This window comes from Rhinatrema bivittatum, chromosome 2 (genome assembly GCF_901001135.1).
Source record: "Rhinatrema bivittatum chromosome 2, aRhiBiv1.1, whole genome shotgun sequence".
NCBI classification, from domain to species: domain Eukaryota; kingdom Metazoa; phylum Chordata; class Amphibia; order Gymnophiona; family Rhinatrematidae; genus Rhinatrema; species Rhinatrema bivittatum.
The window spans coordinates 352,799,810-352,816,719 of NC_042616.1; the positions used below are offsets into that span (position 1 = coordinate 352,799,810).

Consider the following 16,910-nt stretch of genomic DNA (forward strand, 5'->3'; position numbering starts at 1 on the left):
GAAACGTGAAACGTCTGGGTGTGTGGCAATGCTGTTGCCGTCACTCTTGGGACCATAGCAGGATAGCGCTGCCACCTGAACCTTGATGGAATTGAGGGACAGACCCTTCTGAAGTCCTTCTTGCAGGAAATCCAAAATGATAGGGATTTTAGCGGCATGTGGATTGGTGCTGTGAGTGTCGCACCAGGCTTCAAATACTCTCCAGATCCTTATATATGTTAGTAATGTGGAGAACTTGCGTGCTCGGAGGAGTGTATCTATTACCGGCCCCGAGTATCCCCTTTTCTTCAGTCTAGCCCTCTCAATGGCCAGACCGTAAGAGAGAATTGAGCTGGATCCTCATGCCGCAGCAGGTCCCTGTATGGAGGCAGGGGAAGTGGATTCCCTGCCAGCAGTCTTCTCATGTCTGCGTACCAGGGTCTTCTTGGCCAGTCCGGGGCCACTAGAAGAACTAGGCCTCTGTGCCGCTGAATCTTGTGTATAATGGCGCCCAGCAGGGGCCATGGAGGAAAAGCATATAGCAGGATTCCCTGAGGCCATGGCTGTACCAGAGCGTCGATCCCGTGGGAGAGAGGATCTCGTCTGCGACTGAAGTACCTGGGTACTTGAGCGTTGGACCTGTCCACTAGTTGGTCCATGCCCGGAGTCCCCCACTGATCCACAATCATCTGGAAAGCTGTGGGCGACAGCTGCCATTCCCCCGGGTTTAGGCTTTCTCTGCTGAGGAAGTCTGCCGTGATGTTGTCCTTCCTGGCGATGTGGACGGCGGAGATGTCCTGGAGATTCGCCTCCACCCAAGCCATCAGGGGGGGTTATTTCTAAGGATACCTGTCGGCTTCTGGTTCCGCCCTGTCGGTTGATGTATGCCACCGTGGTGGCGTTGTCCAACATCACTCTGATCGCCCTGTTTCGAACTCTGTGGGCAAATCGCAGGCAGGCTAGCCTGACTGCCCGTGCCTCTAGTCGGTTGATGTTCCACCCCGACTCTTCTTTGTTCCACCGTCCTTGGGCGGTTAGTTCTTCGCAGTGTGCTCCCCATCCGTTCAGGCTGGCATCTGTAGTGAGCAGGGTCCAGGTTGGGGAGGACATTTTTGACCCCCAGCTCATGTGGCCGGGCTGCAACCACCACCATAGCTGATTCTGCACTCTGGCTGGTAAAGGTAGGTGTATGGTGTAGTTCTGTGATCGTGGGCTCCACCGAGATAGGAGGGCGCGTTGTAACGGTCTCATATGAGCCCGCGCCCATGGTACCACCTCCAGAGTGGGTGCCATGAGGCCGAGGACCTGTAGGTAATCCCAAGCTGTGGGCCGGGTGGTGCTCAGCAGGGCCTGCAGATGATTCCGGAGTTTTGATCTCCTCTTGGAGGTCAGGCTGACCTTGTCTTCCTGGGTGTCGAATCGGACTCCTAGGTATTCCAGCGACTGGGAAGGCTGTAGGGAACTCTTGTTTGTGTTGACTACCCATCCTAGGCTGTCCAGAAGAGATATAACTCTGTTGGTTGCCTGGTGGCTCTCCTCCGGTGACTTTGCCCTGATCAGCCAATCATCCAGGTAGGGATGGACGAGAATTCCTTCCTTCCTGAGTGACGCCGCCACTACTACTATGACCTTGGTAAAGGTCCGCGGCGCGGTGGCTAACCCGAAGGGTAAAGCTCGGAACTGGAAGTGTTGGCTCAGGACTTTAAACCGTAAGTAGCGCTGGTGATCCCGATGGATTGGGATATGCAAGTAGGCTTCTGACAGGTCCAGGGATGTGAGAAATTCCCCTGGCTGTATTGCAGTTTTGACTGACCGCAGAGTTTCCATGCGAAAGCTGGGGACCTGTAGGTGTCGGTTGACTGACTTGAGGTCCAGGACAGGCCTGAAAGTGCCCTCTTTCTTGGGTACTATGAAATAAATGGAATAATGCCCCAAATTTATCTCCCATGCAGGCACTGGGATTATAGCGTTTAGGGACAGGAGCCTCCGCAAGGTAGCTTCCAGTGCCGCCCTCTTGAGGGGTGGACAAGGAGATTCCACAAATTTGTCCGGAGGGAGCCGAAGAAAGACCAGGTAATACCCTTCTCGGATGATGGCGAGGACCCACTGGTCCGAGGTAATCTCGACCCACCTGCGGTAGAATAGGGTTAGCCTGCCCCCTATAGCTTCTTCCCCCAGATGGGTCGGCTGATTCTCATTGTGGGGTGCGGCCGGGACCCGAACCCAAGCCTGTTCTCCTCTTGTTGTGCTTGGTCCGAAAGTACTGGTTCCTGGTCTGAGAACGAGGTGCTTGGTAGCGAGCCCTGTAAGGGTTGAAGCGCTGAGAGCTTCTACCTCTGGATGGCCTAGGAAAATGGCGCTGGCTCCTCCTTGACCTGTCTTCTGGTAGACGGGGTAATGGAGAGGCGCCCCATTTATTAGCCAGCTTCTCGAGGTCGCTGCCGAACAGGAGGGATCCCTTAAAGGGCATTCTTGTGAGGCGTGTCTTGGAGGAGGAGTCGGCTGACCAGTTTCGTAGCCAGAGCTGTCTCCTGGCTGCCACTGAGGATGACACTCCCTTGGCCGCCGTACGGACTAGGTCGGAGGCTGCGTCAGTGAGGAACGAGAGAGCTGATTCCATTTCTTCTCCCGGGGTGTTGTTCCTAGCTTGAGATAAACAGGAACGCGTCACCACGGTGCAGCAGGTCGCAATTCGTAGGGACATGGCTGCCACCTCAAAGGCTTGTTTCAGAATGGCGTCCATGCGCCGGTCATGTGCATCCTTGAGGGCCGCCCCCCCTCCACCGGAATAGTGGTGCGCTTCACAATTGCGTTAACTATGGCGTCTACCTTAGGGCACGCCAGCAGCTCCTTGGTTGCCAGGTCCAGGGGGTACATGCCAGACAAGGCCCGACCTCCTTTGAATGAGGCCTCCGGCGCATTCCATTCCAGATCGATTAGCTGTTGTGCTGCTTGTATGAGGGGAAAATGGTGAGCCAATTGGCGCAGGCCCTCTAGCAGAGGGTTCACTCTAGGTTCCCTTGGGGTGCCTTGGCCCGGGATAGCCAGCTCCGACAGGCATTGAGAGACCAGGTCTGGGAGATCCTCTTTAAGAAAGAAGTGTCTCATGGTTCGATACGGTTCTAACCCCGAGGGAAGTTCTCCCTCTTCGGGGGGCTCGCCCTCTTCCTCAGAGCAATCTGAGTCCCCATAAGTGGGGCTTCCGGGTGGCGAGTGGCCGTGCCTAGGTCTTGAGGGTCCAGGGGCGGAGTCCTCCGGTACGTATGGGTCTGTTCGGGGATCAGACTGCATCTTGACAAAGGCATGAATCCCCTTGAATAATTCCACCCAGGAGAGTGAGGCAGGTTCTAGCCTTAGGGGCACCAGATCTCTCGGGTTCCCAGGCTGCTCACCGCTACCTGCTAGGTCCGGGGTATTCCCTGAGGAACTGGCAAGTACGCTGGGCTGGGACCGGCCCTGGCCTGGAACTCCCAGGGCCTCCTCACATTGGGCACATAGGGAGTCTGCTTCCTCGCTCTGTGTGGCTCTGAGGTTGCATGCTGAGCAGAGGCCTAGAGCTCTTATGCCTGATTCTGGAGGTGCCGGCTCTGCGGACGCATGGGCTCTCCTATGCTCCATCTCGTCTGTTATCTCTATGCGGTGCGCTCCCAGTCGGAGTATGCGCCTTGTAATATGCACGAAAGATGTGCGCCTACTAATGTGCGCGTATCACCGTGCGCCTATGAACGTGCGCCTATGAACGTGCGCTTAGCAGCGTGCGCCTATCAATGTGGGCTTAGCAGTGTGTGCCCATCAACATGCGCCTATCAACGTGGGCTTAGCAACGTGTGCCCATCAACGTGCGCCTATCAAGGTGTCTTCAATGTGCGCCTTTATCAAATATGCGCCCAATTACTTTCGGGCGCCCAACATATGCGCCCGTCGCCTGAGCGCTAGAGCGAGGCAACGAACCAGGGAAATGGTGACGGCAAGCAGGCAGGAAAAATGGCGACCGCCTTGGCGGGCTGCCACGTAGGCAGACCCCGCTAATCCTCGCTTCCTCGGAGACCCACAAGTAAAGATGTACGCCTTACCTTGTCTTCGGCGCTTCCCGGCTGCGACCCGGGCGGTCTCCGGCTGCGGGGGGAGAGGGTGATTACCGTCACCGCCGCGCTCGAGGAAGTGCACCCGCTGCCTCTAGGCCGCGCCCGAACTCGTCTCGCTCGGGGGCCAAGTCCGCACCGGGACCGAGGTTGCCTCTGTGCCGCGCCCGAGCCCTTCTCACTCGGGGGCTAGGTCCCTGCCGCGAATTGGCCACCGGACTGAGGCTCTTACCTCCGAGGGACCACGGAAATCACCTCGGGAAACTCAACTGGGGAAGGGACCGAATGGTATCACCGCAGGAGTGCGGGGCTCGTCTTCAGGTAGGATTCTTCAATGAATTTAGTCGTTAGAATTTGGAAAAACGCTCAGCGAGCGTGAGGTAGCTCCAAACTGCTTTGGAGACGGAAATTACTGAGTTGCTGCACTTCCTGCGGGGGTATATGTACCCCGTACTGACGTCAGATCCGTCTCCAACTGCTAGCACGAGCACACTATATCCACTTGTTTTGAGTCCATCTGCTACACGCTAGGAAAGGGAAGCTAACCAATTTGGAAATGTAGTAATAATGAGAGATTTCAATTACCCCAATATTGACTGGGTAAATGTAACATCAGTACATGCTAGAAAGGTAAAGTTACTGGATGGAATAAATGACTGCTTCATGAAGCAATTTGTTCAGGAACCAAAAGAGAGGTAACTATTTTAAATTTAATTCTTAGTGGAATGCAGGATTTGATGAGAGAGATAATGGTGGTGGGACCACATGGCAAAATTGATTATATGATCAAATCTGAATTGACTATAAGGGGGACAATAAGTAAATCTACAGCTCTAACACTAAACTTTCAAAAGGGAGACTTTGATAAAATGAAGAAGATAGAAAAAAATGCAAGCTGCAGCTACGAAGGTTAAGAGAATACAACAGGCATTGTTTAAAAATGCTATCGTAGATGCACAGTCCAGATATAATCCATGCATTAAGAAAGTTGAAAGGAAGGCCTGTCAACTGCCAATTTGATTAAAATTGGAAGTGAGAAAGAGGCTATTTTAGCCAAAAAAACTACCTTCAAAAATTGGAAGAAGGATCCAATCAGCAAATAAATAATATTTTGCTATTACAAATTACAGAAAGATGTCATATTTAACATATCATGTAGAGATCAAGTCAGCTTCTGTTCTCTTAGTGATTCACTGAAACATACAATTGAACCAGGGAGTTCCTAAACCTTTACACACAACTGTCATTAAAAAAAACTTGAATCATTCCAACCAGAAAATATACCCAGATTTAATGCAAAATATGAAAATATCAGTAGTGCAACATTTCACCACCAACAACAAATTATGTAAGAAAACAAAATCCTGGTATATCCAAAATTATCCATACCTCTCCATTTTCAAATGTGATCTCCCGAACCAGAGGAACACATTTATCTTGTGTCCATGCATAGGACAAATCAAAACTGGTGAGGGAACCTAAGTAGACCATATCCGGGGCATGTTCCTGTAAAGAAAAGACAACTGTAATTTCAAAGTTAAATAATGCATAATCAAACATGCAATGATGACTTTACAAAAATTATATACACAAGCACACACATACATTATAAGGTCAATATTCAAAGGATTTGTCTAGCTAAGCATGAGACAAACCCCAAAATTTTAATTTCCCACCCTGCTGAACGGGTTAATATTTAGTCCGGTAAATTTATTACCCACCTAAAATTTACCTGGATAAAAAAAGAGGCAGTGTGTGGGCGTTTCAAGGCAGAGCTTAAACATAGCCAGGTAAGCCTAGTTGAAGTGGAGAGCAGGTCTGAAGTTATCCAAATAGCTTTATTTATTCATTTACTTATTATTTGGATTTATTACCTGCCTTTTTGAATACAAATTCATCTCAAGACAGCGTTCAAAATATTAGAATGGCAGCATACAATCAGGGATCAATAGCAGCTTGATAAATGTAGAAGGACTAGGGGGCATTCCATGAAGTTAGCAAGTCTCCACTCCCCTGGGTCTGGACTTTCCCTGCTGAGGTAATCCGCAGCAATGTTGTCTTTACCCGTGATGTGGGCGGCCGAGATCACTTGTAGGTTTGCTTCCGCCCACGCCATTAGGGGGTCTATTTCCAGGGACACCTGTTGGCTTCTGGCTCCTCCCTGTCGATTGATGTAGATCACTGTTGTGGCGTTTTCCGACACGACTCCAACAGATTCGCCACAGAGTCGGTGACTGAAGCGTAGGCAGGCTAGTCTGACTGCCCTGGCTTCCAGACGGTTGATATTCCATCCCGACTCTTCCTTGTCCCATTGTCAATGGGCCCTCAGTTCCTGACAGTGGGCTCCCCACCCTTGTAGGCTTGCATCCATGGTGAGCAAGACACAGGTTGGTGGGGATAGCCTCTCTCCCTTGCACAGGTGGTTTTCTTGTAGCCACCATAGGAGCTGGATCCATACCTCCACCTGTAATTGAAGGCGGATGGTGTAGTCCTGGGACATCGGGTTCCATTGTGATAGTAGGGAACATTGTAGTGGTCGCATGTGGGCCCTTGCCCATTGTACGACTTCTAGGGTTGATGTCATGAGTCCGAGGACTTGGAGGGCGGGCACCGTTCAACAGTCCGAGGACATGGGGCGGGCATCGTTCAACAGTTTTGTCAACTGGTCCATCAATTTCCTTCTCCTTGTAGGGGGAAGAATGACCTTGTCCTGTTGGGTGTTGAACCGGACTCCCAGGTATTCCAGAGATTGGGAGGGTTGCGTTGATGACCCATCTGAGGTCCTCCAGGAGATTCTTAACTCTGATGGTCATCTGATGACTTTCCTTTGGAGAATTTGCCTTGATCAGCCAATCATCCAGATTTGGGTGAACGAGGATTCCTTCTTTCCTCAGTGTCGCTGTCACTACAACCATGATTCTGGTGAACATCTGAGGGGCTGTAGCTAGCCCAAAGGGTAGCGCTCGGAACTGGTAGTGATGGTCCAGGATCGTGAAGCGTAGGAAGCGCTGATGATCGTGATGGACCGGGATGTGCAGATAGGCTTCTGACAGGTCCAGGGAGGTCAGAAATTCTCCCGGCTGTACCGCCCTTATGACCGAGTGTAGGGTTTCCATGCGGAAGTGTGGTACCCTCAGGTCGCGGTTGACTGGCTTGAGGTTCAGTATGGGCCAGTATGTTCCCTCTTTCTTGGGAATGATAAAATAAATGGAATAGTGTCCAGTATTTCGTTGGTGCGCGGGCACTGGTGTTATAGCCTTTAATGCGAGCAATTTGGTTAGTGTGATTTCCACTGCCGCCCTCTTGGAGGGGGAATGGCAGGGAGATTTCACAAATTTGTCTGGAGGGATGCTGTGGAAGTCCAGAAAGTATCCCTTTCGAATGACAGTTAGGACCCACTTGTCCAACGTTATTTCGACCCATCTTTGGTAGAATCGGGCAAGCCTGCCCCCTATGGCTTCTTCCTGTGGATGGGTATGTTGATTCTCAATGCGGCATGCGTTGGGGCCTGGGCCTGAGCCAGCTCCCCTCTTGTTGTGTATGTTCCGAAAGGACTGGCCCCTGCCTGCAGGGCGAGGTGCTTGATATGTATTCTTGTACAGTCTGAAACGTTGTGATCCTCTGCCCCTGGATGTTTGGGGAGAGGGGCGTTGGCTTCTCTTGATCTTGTCCTCTGGTAACCGAGGTACTGGGGATTCGCCCCATTTGTCAGCTAACTTCTCCAGTTCGCTTCCGAAGAGGAGGGTTCCTTTAAACGGCATTCTCGTGAGTTTCATCTTAGAAGTCGCGTCGGCTGACCAGCTTTGGAGCCAGAGTTGGCTTCTGGCTGCCACAACGGATGAGATGCCCCTTGCTGAAGGGCGCACCAGGTCGGAGGTCGCATCCGTGAGGAAGGATATTGCTGGTTCTAATGTTTTGACGGGTGTGGTTGTGTTCCTGGCCAGTGACAAGCATGCGCGTGTCACCAAGGCACAGCAGGCAGCGATCTGCAGTGACATGGCTGCTGCCTCAAATAACTGTTTAAGGATGGACTCCTGACGTCTGTCTTGGGCATCCTTGAGTGTCGTTCCTCTGACTGGAATGGTGGTGCACTGTGTGACTGCGCAGACCATGTCGTCCACTTTCGGAAACACCAGTAGATCTTTGGCTGAGGGTTCCAGTGGATATAGGGCTTCTAAGGCCCGTCTTCCCTTGAAACTGGCCTCCGGGGCATTCCATTCCAGGTCGATCTGCTGTCCCTCAGACTCCCGGACATGAGGTCTGGTAGTTCGTCTTTGGAGAAAAAACGCATCATGGTTCGGTATGGTTCCGTTCCTGGAGGGATTTCCCCTTCCTCCCAGGGAGTCTTGGTGTTCCTCCAAGGTGTCCGTGTCCCCTAAGGTTAGGCTTTTGTCTGGAGGAGGCACGTCTCTGGGAGGCCAAGAAGGGCCTGGGAAGTTTGAGTCCTCTAGTGGAGGCTGTGGCATCGGTGCCGATTGCGCCTGGATGAAGGTTTGCAGACCTTTAAAGAATTCCACCCAGGAAAAGGTTCCTGGGTCTATATTGAACCCAGCGGCGTTCCCTGAGGGTCCTGTCTGGAGGGCCGAGCTGGGGATAGAGAGGTCCGGGGTACTGTCAGTGGATCCTTATTCCTGTACTGGCTGGGGGAAACTTTGCCCTGGTTCTCCCAGAGCCGTCTCGCACTATAGGCACAGGGCAGTAGCCTCATCATGCTGCGCAGCTCTGATGTGGCAGGTTGGGCAGAGGACTTGTGTTTTGACTTTCTTGGCCAGTGGTGCCATGATTTATGCGTGTAGGGGAGTTCAAACCCGGTCTCTGCATTTATATGCACAGGCCGGGAGGCTTAGATATGCGCTCCGGGTGCGCAGAGGGTGTGCGTGCAGGCTGCGAAGATATGCGTACAGGCTGGTCTGTGCGCTTACGGGGATGTGCGCGCTGCTGTGCGCGCAGCCGAACTTGTGCGCCTGGCGCTGTTGAGAGTGGCGCTAAGCGCCCGGCACCCTCGTGCACCTCGCTGTGCACCCAACTATGTTATGCGCCCGGCTCACCGCTCTGCACACAGCTCAGTTAGGCGGACAGTATGGCAACCAAAGGGGGGAAATGGCGCCGGCGAGCACGTGATTAAGATGGCGACTCCTCCCCCGGAGGGTCTCCACGTGGGAGGACCCTTGAGCCGGATCAGGGTCTAGCCTGGAAGGGGCTGCTCAAGCTGATGGGACAGATGCTGACGGGCGATCTGTGTGGCTATCCGAGCCTCGGAGACCGGAGACTTAAGAATATTTTCGACCTTACCTTGTCTCGGCGCTTCCCGGTCTCGTGCCGGGTGGTCTCCGGCTGCGGGGAGAAGAGGGAAATACCTTCACTGCTGCGCTCAGTCTTGCACCCGCTGCCTCTCAGCTGCTCCCTCCTGGAGGCTAAGTCCACGCTGGAAACCGGCTGCCGGACCGAGGCTTACCTCTGAGGGATCACGGAAATCACCTCAGGATATCACAACTAGGGGAGGGAGAGCCCCGCAGGAGAGCGGGGCTCGTCTTGTAGAGCTAAGATTTTGAATTTTCTTTCTTCTGAGCGAGCGAGCGTGTGTAGAGTCACAAACTGCTAAGGAGACTGAGAAATACTGAAGAGCAGAGCTTCCTGCAGGGGTATATGTAGTGCTGATGTCAGATTGAAATCTGACTCCGTCTCCAACTGCTATCAGGAGCACACTATACCCATTGGTCCTGAGTCCATTTGCTACACGCTAGGAAATTAGCTCTTTTTTTACAGCTGTTCGTGATGCCGACCTTGTGATGTTTTGGCTTTTCACCAATTGCAAAATTACCCAAAAGAGAGTCAAAATTCAAAGAATAGAGCCTTCTCCATTGCGGGCCCCACCCTCTGGAACTCCCTACCCGTCAATCTCCGCTTAGAACCGTCCCTGAGCCATTTCAAAAAAGGAATCAAGACATGGCTCTTTAAACAAGCATACCCTAATTCCACCCAATCCTAACAGATTTTTCCTTGATTCACCTCAATCCCACCCTACCCTATATCCTCTTACCTTATTCTCTTCAACCCTCCCCACCCCCCCTGCCCCCTCCCCCCCCTCACCCCCCTCCCCGCAACCATCACTGTATATCAAGTACACATGCCATGTTGCACTGTAAATAAGTTCCATATGCTAAATGTATCAAATGCACATGCCATGTAACATTGTATATTAGTTCTTTTGCATATCTAATCCGAATCGAATGCAAGTAGTTGTATCGCTGCCTTTTAACTTTACTCTCTTATACTTGTATATTCACCCAGTTACCCCCTACCCTGTTCTTTGTAATTTCCTTTCCTTCTCAGTTTTTTGTAAACCGACATGATGTGTCCTACGAATGCCGGTATAAAAAAAGTTTTTAAATAAATAAATAAAATAAATAAATATATATTATGTCACTCAAAGTATTCACATTACTGTTTGTGACTGAGGATTGTTCCTAATGGCACATAGGTGGTCTAATGGTATTGAGAATAATAAGAGTCATGTTATAATTTCTAACACAATTGGTTATGCATTATTGAGACATCTAGCAATAGTGTACAAAAATGTAAAGGGCGAGGGAATGCCATCAGCCATTAACAAAGCTGCCAGCAGTTTCCCACAGATGAGTGTTCTGGATTATATAGAGAACGTACCTCGACATAGGTAAAAGCAGCAAAAATAATTGCATGAACAAATTTTGGTATTTTTCCCATATAAACACATTTGTCTCTTTCTATTTTTATTTATAGTGAACATTGGAAAGAATGATAGCATCCAGCCGGATACCCCTGAAGCAGCAATCAGTGAAACATAGCGCCATGTCAAGCTTTCATACTTCTGCTCGCTTGAAAACTGCATGGCATTTAGGGCCGGATTTTCAAAAGCCTATGCGCGCCGGGCCTTTTTTAAAAAGGCCCAGCATACTCATAAAGCCCCTGGACGCAAATAAGTCCCGGAGTTTCAGAAAAGGGGCGAGGCAGGGTCAGAGGTTCCCGGCACAGCGGTCATTTGCCACTGTGCCAGAAAATCGCATGCCAGCAGGCTGCCGGCGCGCGCAACCTGTGCCTGCCCTGAAGTAGGCGCAAAAGGTAAGACAAAGGTCGGGGTGGGGGGGGGTTCTAGGTTACGGCTAGGAAGTGGGTAGGGAAGGGGAAGGGGGAGATTAGTGAAGGGAGTTGGGGAAGGGGGCTGGGGAAGTTCCCTCCCAAGGCCGCTCCAAAATCGGAGTGGCCTGGGAGGGAACCCCACGGGTTCCCTGGGAGGGAAGCCCGTGGGCATTGGCGCGCAAGTTGCACTAATGTGCACCACCTTGCACACGCCAACTCCCGATTTTATAACATGCGCACACATGTTGTAAAAACGGGCGTCCATGTGTGCGTGCCGCGTAGCGCGTGCACATGGACGCGTGCGTGCAGGTCTTACAATCTACCCCTTAATGAATATGTAGAAGGAACTGTGCCCTCTTTTTTCATGATACTTTAAGGAACAAATAGAGCAAAGTGTTTTAATTGGAAGTAAAATTTTTCAAAAAAAGTAGGATGGACTATTTGTGTAAAACATAAGAAAAGAAGAAAAAAAGACTCACATGACCCATAATATCTTGAAAATGGAAGACCATTCCAAAAAGATATATGGGTATTATGAATTTTCTTGATAAATAATGCTCACATTGTACTGGTGTTGCGTAAAATAATTAATGCAAATTATGGTGTTTTGAAGAAATATAGAAACGGTAATGTGAATGCTTTGGATTTTTCACCCCCATGTCTAAGATCAGGTATAGCATGGGTCGCTTCTTATATGCTAGGGATTTAACACCGACTGAGATCTAGTGTCGTCATGGTGGTGAGGAAATCAGGCCTGTGCAATGTTGGGTTCTCTAAATGTAGGTTAAAGTTGCCCATAGGCACTAGGTTTGGGAATCTTAATGTCAGATTCATGATACGCTCCAGTAGCTCTTGAATGTATATGCTATTTCAACAGGGGGGGGGGGGGGTGGTAAACCACCAAGAGCTTTGTTGCATTCTCTGATAACTGAGGAAGAGAGATTTTGTGCATCTTGATTATGTTTTGGATTAGAATTGCTACTCCCCCCCTCAGTGTCTTCCTGATGTGAGTTTGAGTAGGATGGAGAAGTCCGTTGGAAACAGTCTATTCAGTGGGACTCCTCCTGAGTCATCCAGTTATCTTTAAAACGTCTAAGCTTAGTTCATTTAGTCATGGATCATTGGAGATTTCTTGTTGACTGATCTGGCATTTACTAGGCCTATGTATCCATATGCTAAGTGAGTAGAATCCTCTTGAGTGTGCAGGTGGTAACCATAGTAACAATGCTAAGAGGTTGAAGTTCCTTCTTGTTCTTTACCTTTTCTGTGATCTGGGATGACCATGGTGCCCAATTTGCTGGGATCTCCAAGGTCACTTGGGATTTGAGGGCCAAAGAATATTTTGAATCAGTGGTGGGTGTTAAAGTGCAAGCTTTCGTGGTTGTAGGATCTTCTGAGATAGTGATTGTGCTAAGTCTATTTGATTTGATATCTAAGAATTTATGTTGAAAACTATTTGGTGGGTAATAGTGATAGATTACTAATATGTTGTTTAGATGTTTTTTTTAAATCATATGCAGTAGAGTGGCATGAGTTTATTTTGCTAGGATATTTCAGTGCAATTGATGAAGTATATTCTGAAACATTTAGATGGTTTCTCTTTGACTGAAGGTGAAAATACAATCAGAACATAGTATTTAGCTGATCTTTGATTGAAGGTGTACCATGTTTTGGAGATTTCACTGGTTTCTTATTTGGTGAGCACAGTCAAGACATTTAAAAACGTATCTTAGCTTTTAACATAAATTATTATTTTCCTGGATGACGGTTATAAAATACATTAGCAGGTTACTGAAGTGGTTTACCTTAGGGAGAGCTACAGTTCCTGTTAAGTTTAACATCAGCTACGGTAAGAACATAAGAACATAATAAATTGCCATGCTGGGTCAGATCAAGGGTCCATCAAGCCCAGCATCCTGTTTCCAACAGAGGCCAAAACCAGGCCACAAGAACCTGGCAATTACCCAAACACTAAGAAGATCCCATGCTACTGATGCAATTAATAGCAGTGGCTATTTCCTAAGTAAAATTGATTAATAGCCATTAATGGACTTCTCCAAGAACTTATCCAAACCTTTTTTAAACCCAGCTACACTAACTGCACTAACCACATCCTCTGGCAACAAATTCCAGAGCTTTATTGTGCGTTGAGTGAAAAATAATTTTCTCCGATTAGTCTTAAATGTGCTACTTGCTAACTTCATGGAATGCCCCCTAGTCCTTCTATTATTCGAAAGTGAAAATAACCGAGTCACATCTACTCGTTCAAGACCTCTCATGATCTTAAAGACATTTTCCGTTTTATTAACCATTCCCTTCGTAATAATTCCTAACATTGTTTGCTTTTTTGACTGCTGCAGCACACTGAGCTGACGATTTTAAAGTATTATCCACTATGATGCCTAGATCTTTTTCCTGGGTGGTAGCTCCTAATATGGAACCTAACATCGTGTAACTACAGCAAGGGTTATTTTTCCCTATATGCAACACCTTGCACTTGTCCACATTAAATTTCATCTGCCATTTGGATGCCCAATCTTCAAGTCTTGCAAGGTCCTCCTGTAATGTATCACAGTCTGCTTGTGATTTAATTACTCTGAATAATTTTGTATCATCTGCAAATTTGATAACCTCACTCGTCGTATTCCTTTCCAGATCATTTATATATATATTGAAAAGCACCGGTCCAAGTACAGATCCCTGAGGCACTCCACTGTTTACCCTTTTCCACTGAGAAAATTGACCATTTAATCCTACTCTCTGTTTCCTGTCTTTTAACCAGCTTGTAATCCACGAAAGGACCGCCTCCTATCCATTGAGTTTTTAGTTTTCGTAGAAGCCTCTTATGAGGGACTTTGTCAAACGCCTTCTGAAAATCCAAATACACTACATCTACCGGTTCACCTTTATCCACATGTTTATTAACCCCTTCAAAAAAATGAAGCAGATTTGTTAGGCAAGACTTCCCTTGGGTAAATCCATGTTGACTATCTTCCATTAAATCATGTCTTTCTAAATGCTTTACAATTTTGTTCTTGAGAATAGTTTCCACTATTTTTCCCGGCACTGAAGTCAGGCTCACTGGTCTATAGTTACCTGGATCGCCCCTGGAGCCTTTTTTAAATATTGGGGTTACATTGGCCACCCTCCAGTCTTCAGGTACAATGGATGATTTTAATGATAGGTTACAAATTTTAACTAATAGATCAGAAATTTCATTTTTTAGTTCCTTCAGAACCCTAGGATGCATACCATCCGGTCCAGGTGATTTGCTACTCTTTAGTTTGTCAATCTGGCCTAGTACATCTTCCAGGTTCACAGTGATTTTTGTTCAGTTCGTCTGACTCATCACCTCTGAAAACCATCTCCGGAACTGGTATCTCCCCAACATCCTCATCTGTAAACACGGAGGCAAAGAATTCATGTAGTCTTTCTGCAATGGCCTTATCTTCCCTAAGAGCCCCTTTAACCCCTCTGTCATCTAATGGTCCAACCGACTCCCTCACAGGTTTCTTGCTTTGGATATATTTTAAAAAGTTTTTATTATTAGTTTTTGCCTCTATGGCCAATTTCATTTTAAATTCTCTCTTCGCCTGTCTTATCAATGTTTTACACTTAGCTTGACAATGCTTATGTTTTATCCTATTTACTTCAGATGGATCCTTCTTCCAGTTTTTGAAGGATGTTTTTTTGGCTAAAATAGCCTCTTTCACCTCACCTTTTAACCATGACGGTAATCGTTTTTCCTTCCTTCCACCTTTCTTAATGTGCGGAATACATATGGACTGCGCCTCTAGGATTGTATTTTTAAACAATGTCCATGCCTGTTGAACACTTTAAACCTTTGCAGCTGCACCTTTCAGTTTTTTTCTATTTTTCTCATTTTATCAAAGTTTCCCTTTTTAAAATTTAGTGTTAGAGCTGCAGATTTACTTATTGTCCCCCTTCCAGTTATTATCGTTATAGTTATGTTTACTATGTTTTCTATGTTTACTATGCACCCATGTTCTATGTGAACCAGCATGATGTGACTGCTGTCTCGAATGCCGGTATATAAAAATCGGAAATAAATAAATAAATAAAATTAGTTTAAATCTGATCATGTTATGATCACTGTTGCCAAGTGGCCCCACCACTGTTACTTCCCTCACCAAATCTTGCGTTCCACTAAGAATTAAATCTAAAATAGCTCCCTCTCTTGTTGGTTCCTGAACCAATTGCTCCATGAAGCAATCATTTATTACATCCAGGAACTTTATGTCTCTAGCAAGTCCTGATGTTACATTTACCCAGTCAATATTGGGGTAATTGAAATCTACTCACACAAGGGAGTCAGCGGTTAACCACAACATATAATCTATCACAGGAAATGTGGAACCCAAAAACAATTTCAAAAATTGGCCTAAGAAGGTGTCAGCAAGCCTTGACGTTATGTGTCACTCTCAAGCAGACACTAACCGGTCTTATCTATCATTCACCTTCATCATAATTTTAATGCAGCAAACTTTTTTTCTTTTTTCAATTATTTAAAAATGTCCTCCATTCTTGATAAACAAATGACTCTTTCAAATAGCATTAGTAAGAAAAGCCCTACACGGGCCGGTGTTTCGCTGGGTAAGCTTCCTCAGGGGCATATAGAAACACTTCAGTTGTAGAGCCACATTTATAAAAAGAGAATAAGTAAAGAAGAATCGCACGTCAAATAAAATAAGAGGTGAAATCAATACTTATCTCATGACACCACGGCTACCATTTCAGACGGGACCAGACGTCTCAACCATCTTAGAGGGAAGGAAATGGAGGAACCCGAACCGAGGCTAGCGTTCCTTTAAATGATGTCAACCATCAATCATGATTTTGAAACATCTGTCAGATGATCGTAATTTGAGTGACGTCAGCCATCAATCATGAATCGGTGTTAAGCAATCTATCAATCATGATTTGGAAAACAACCTAGAATTCAACCTAAAAAAACATGTAAGTCCAGCTCAGTGTTTAATCCTGATGGGTGAACAGTTTGTAAACGATAAATCCACCGCTGTTCAGATTGCAGCAACATACGTTCCCGATTGCCTCCCCGCCAATGTACAGGAATATGTTCAATGGCACAGAATCGTAAATCATCAAAAGTATGTCCCATCTCTGTACAGTGGGAAACTAAAGGTTCATTGGCTCTGACAGTTCTAATATTGCTACGATGTTCTATCATCCTCGTCTTCAATAGGCGTTTTGTTTTGCCAATATAAATGAGGGAACAAGGACATTGTATTAAGTATATCACCATGATAGATGCACAAGTGGTGTGGTGTCGCAAAAATATTTTATAACCAGAGGGTACGGTAAATTGATCTGAGATTGTCATAGAAGACGGGCAAACGGAGCAATTATTGCAAGGCTTGTGTGAACCTGATAACCTATATGATGTATATGACATCATAGAGCTGTCCGATTTCACCAAAAAATTTTTTAAATTCATGGCACGGGAAAAAGTAATTCGTGGGGGAGCATGAAAAATCGCATTAGTTTGTAACACATGCCAATTTTGTAGAATAGATTGACGAATTTTAAAGGCAACAGAAGAATATGGTAGAATACATGTATGGCGTGAGGATTCTTCATTAGATCGTGGGAGAAAGAGCCACTCGCGATGTGAATATTTTGCACGTAAGTAAGCTCTTCGGATACTGGAGCGCGGATATCCTCTAGCTGAGAAGCGTTTGCACAAAAGTT

At 47.3% G+C, this 16,910-nt stretch overlaps 1 protein-coding gene across 4 annotated transcripts in view; it reads right to left on the reverse strand.

The window, feature by feature from the left end:
- The window catches only part of ERP44 (endoplasmic reticulum protein 44), a 505,107-nt gene that overhangs the window by 165,005 nt on the left and 323,192 nt on the right, over positions 1-16,910 (reverse strand). For all 4 annotated transcript variants that reach the window (XM_029589904.1, XM_029589906.1, XM_029589905.1 and 1 more), the window contains one exon: positions 5,451-5,567. In XM_029589904.1, the coding sequence (XP_029445764.1) occupies positions 5,451-5,567 (117 nt within the window). The remainder of the gene's footprint in view (positions 1-5,450; positions 5,568-16,910) is intronic.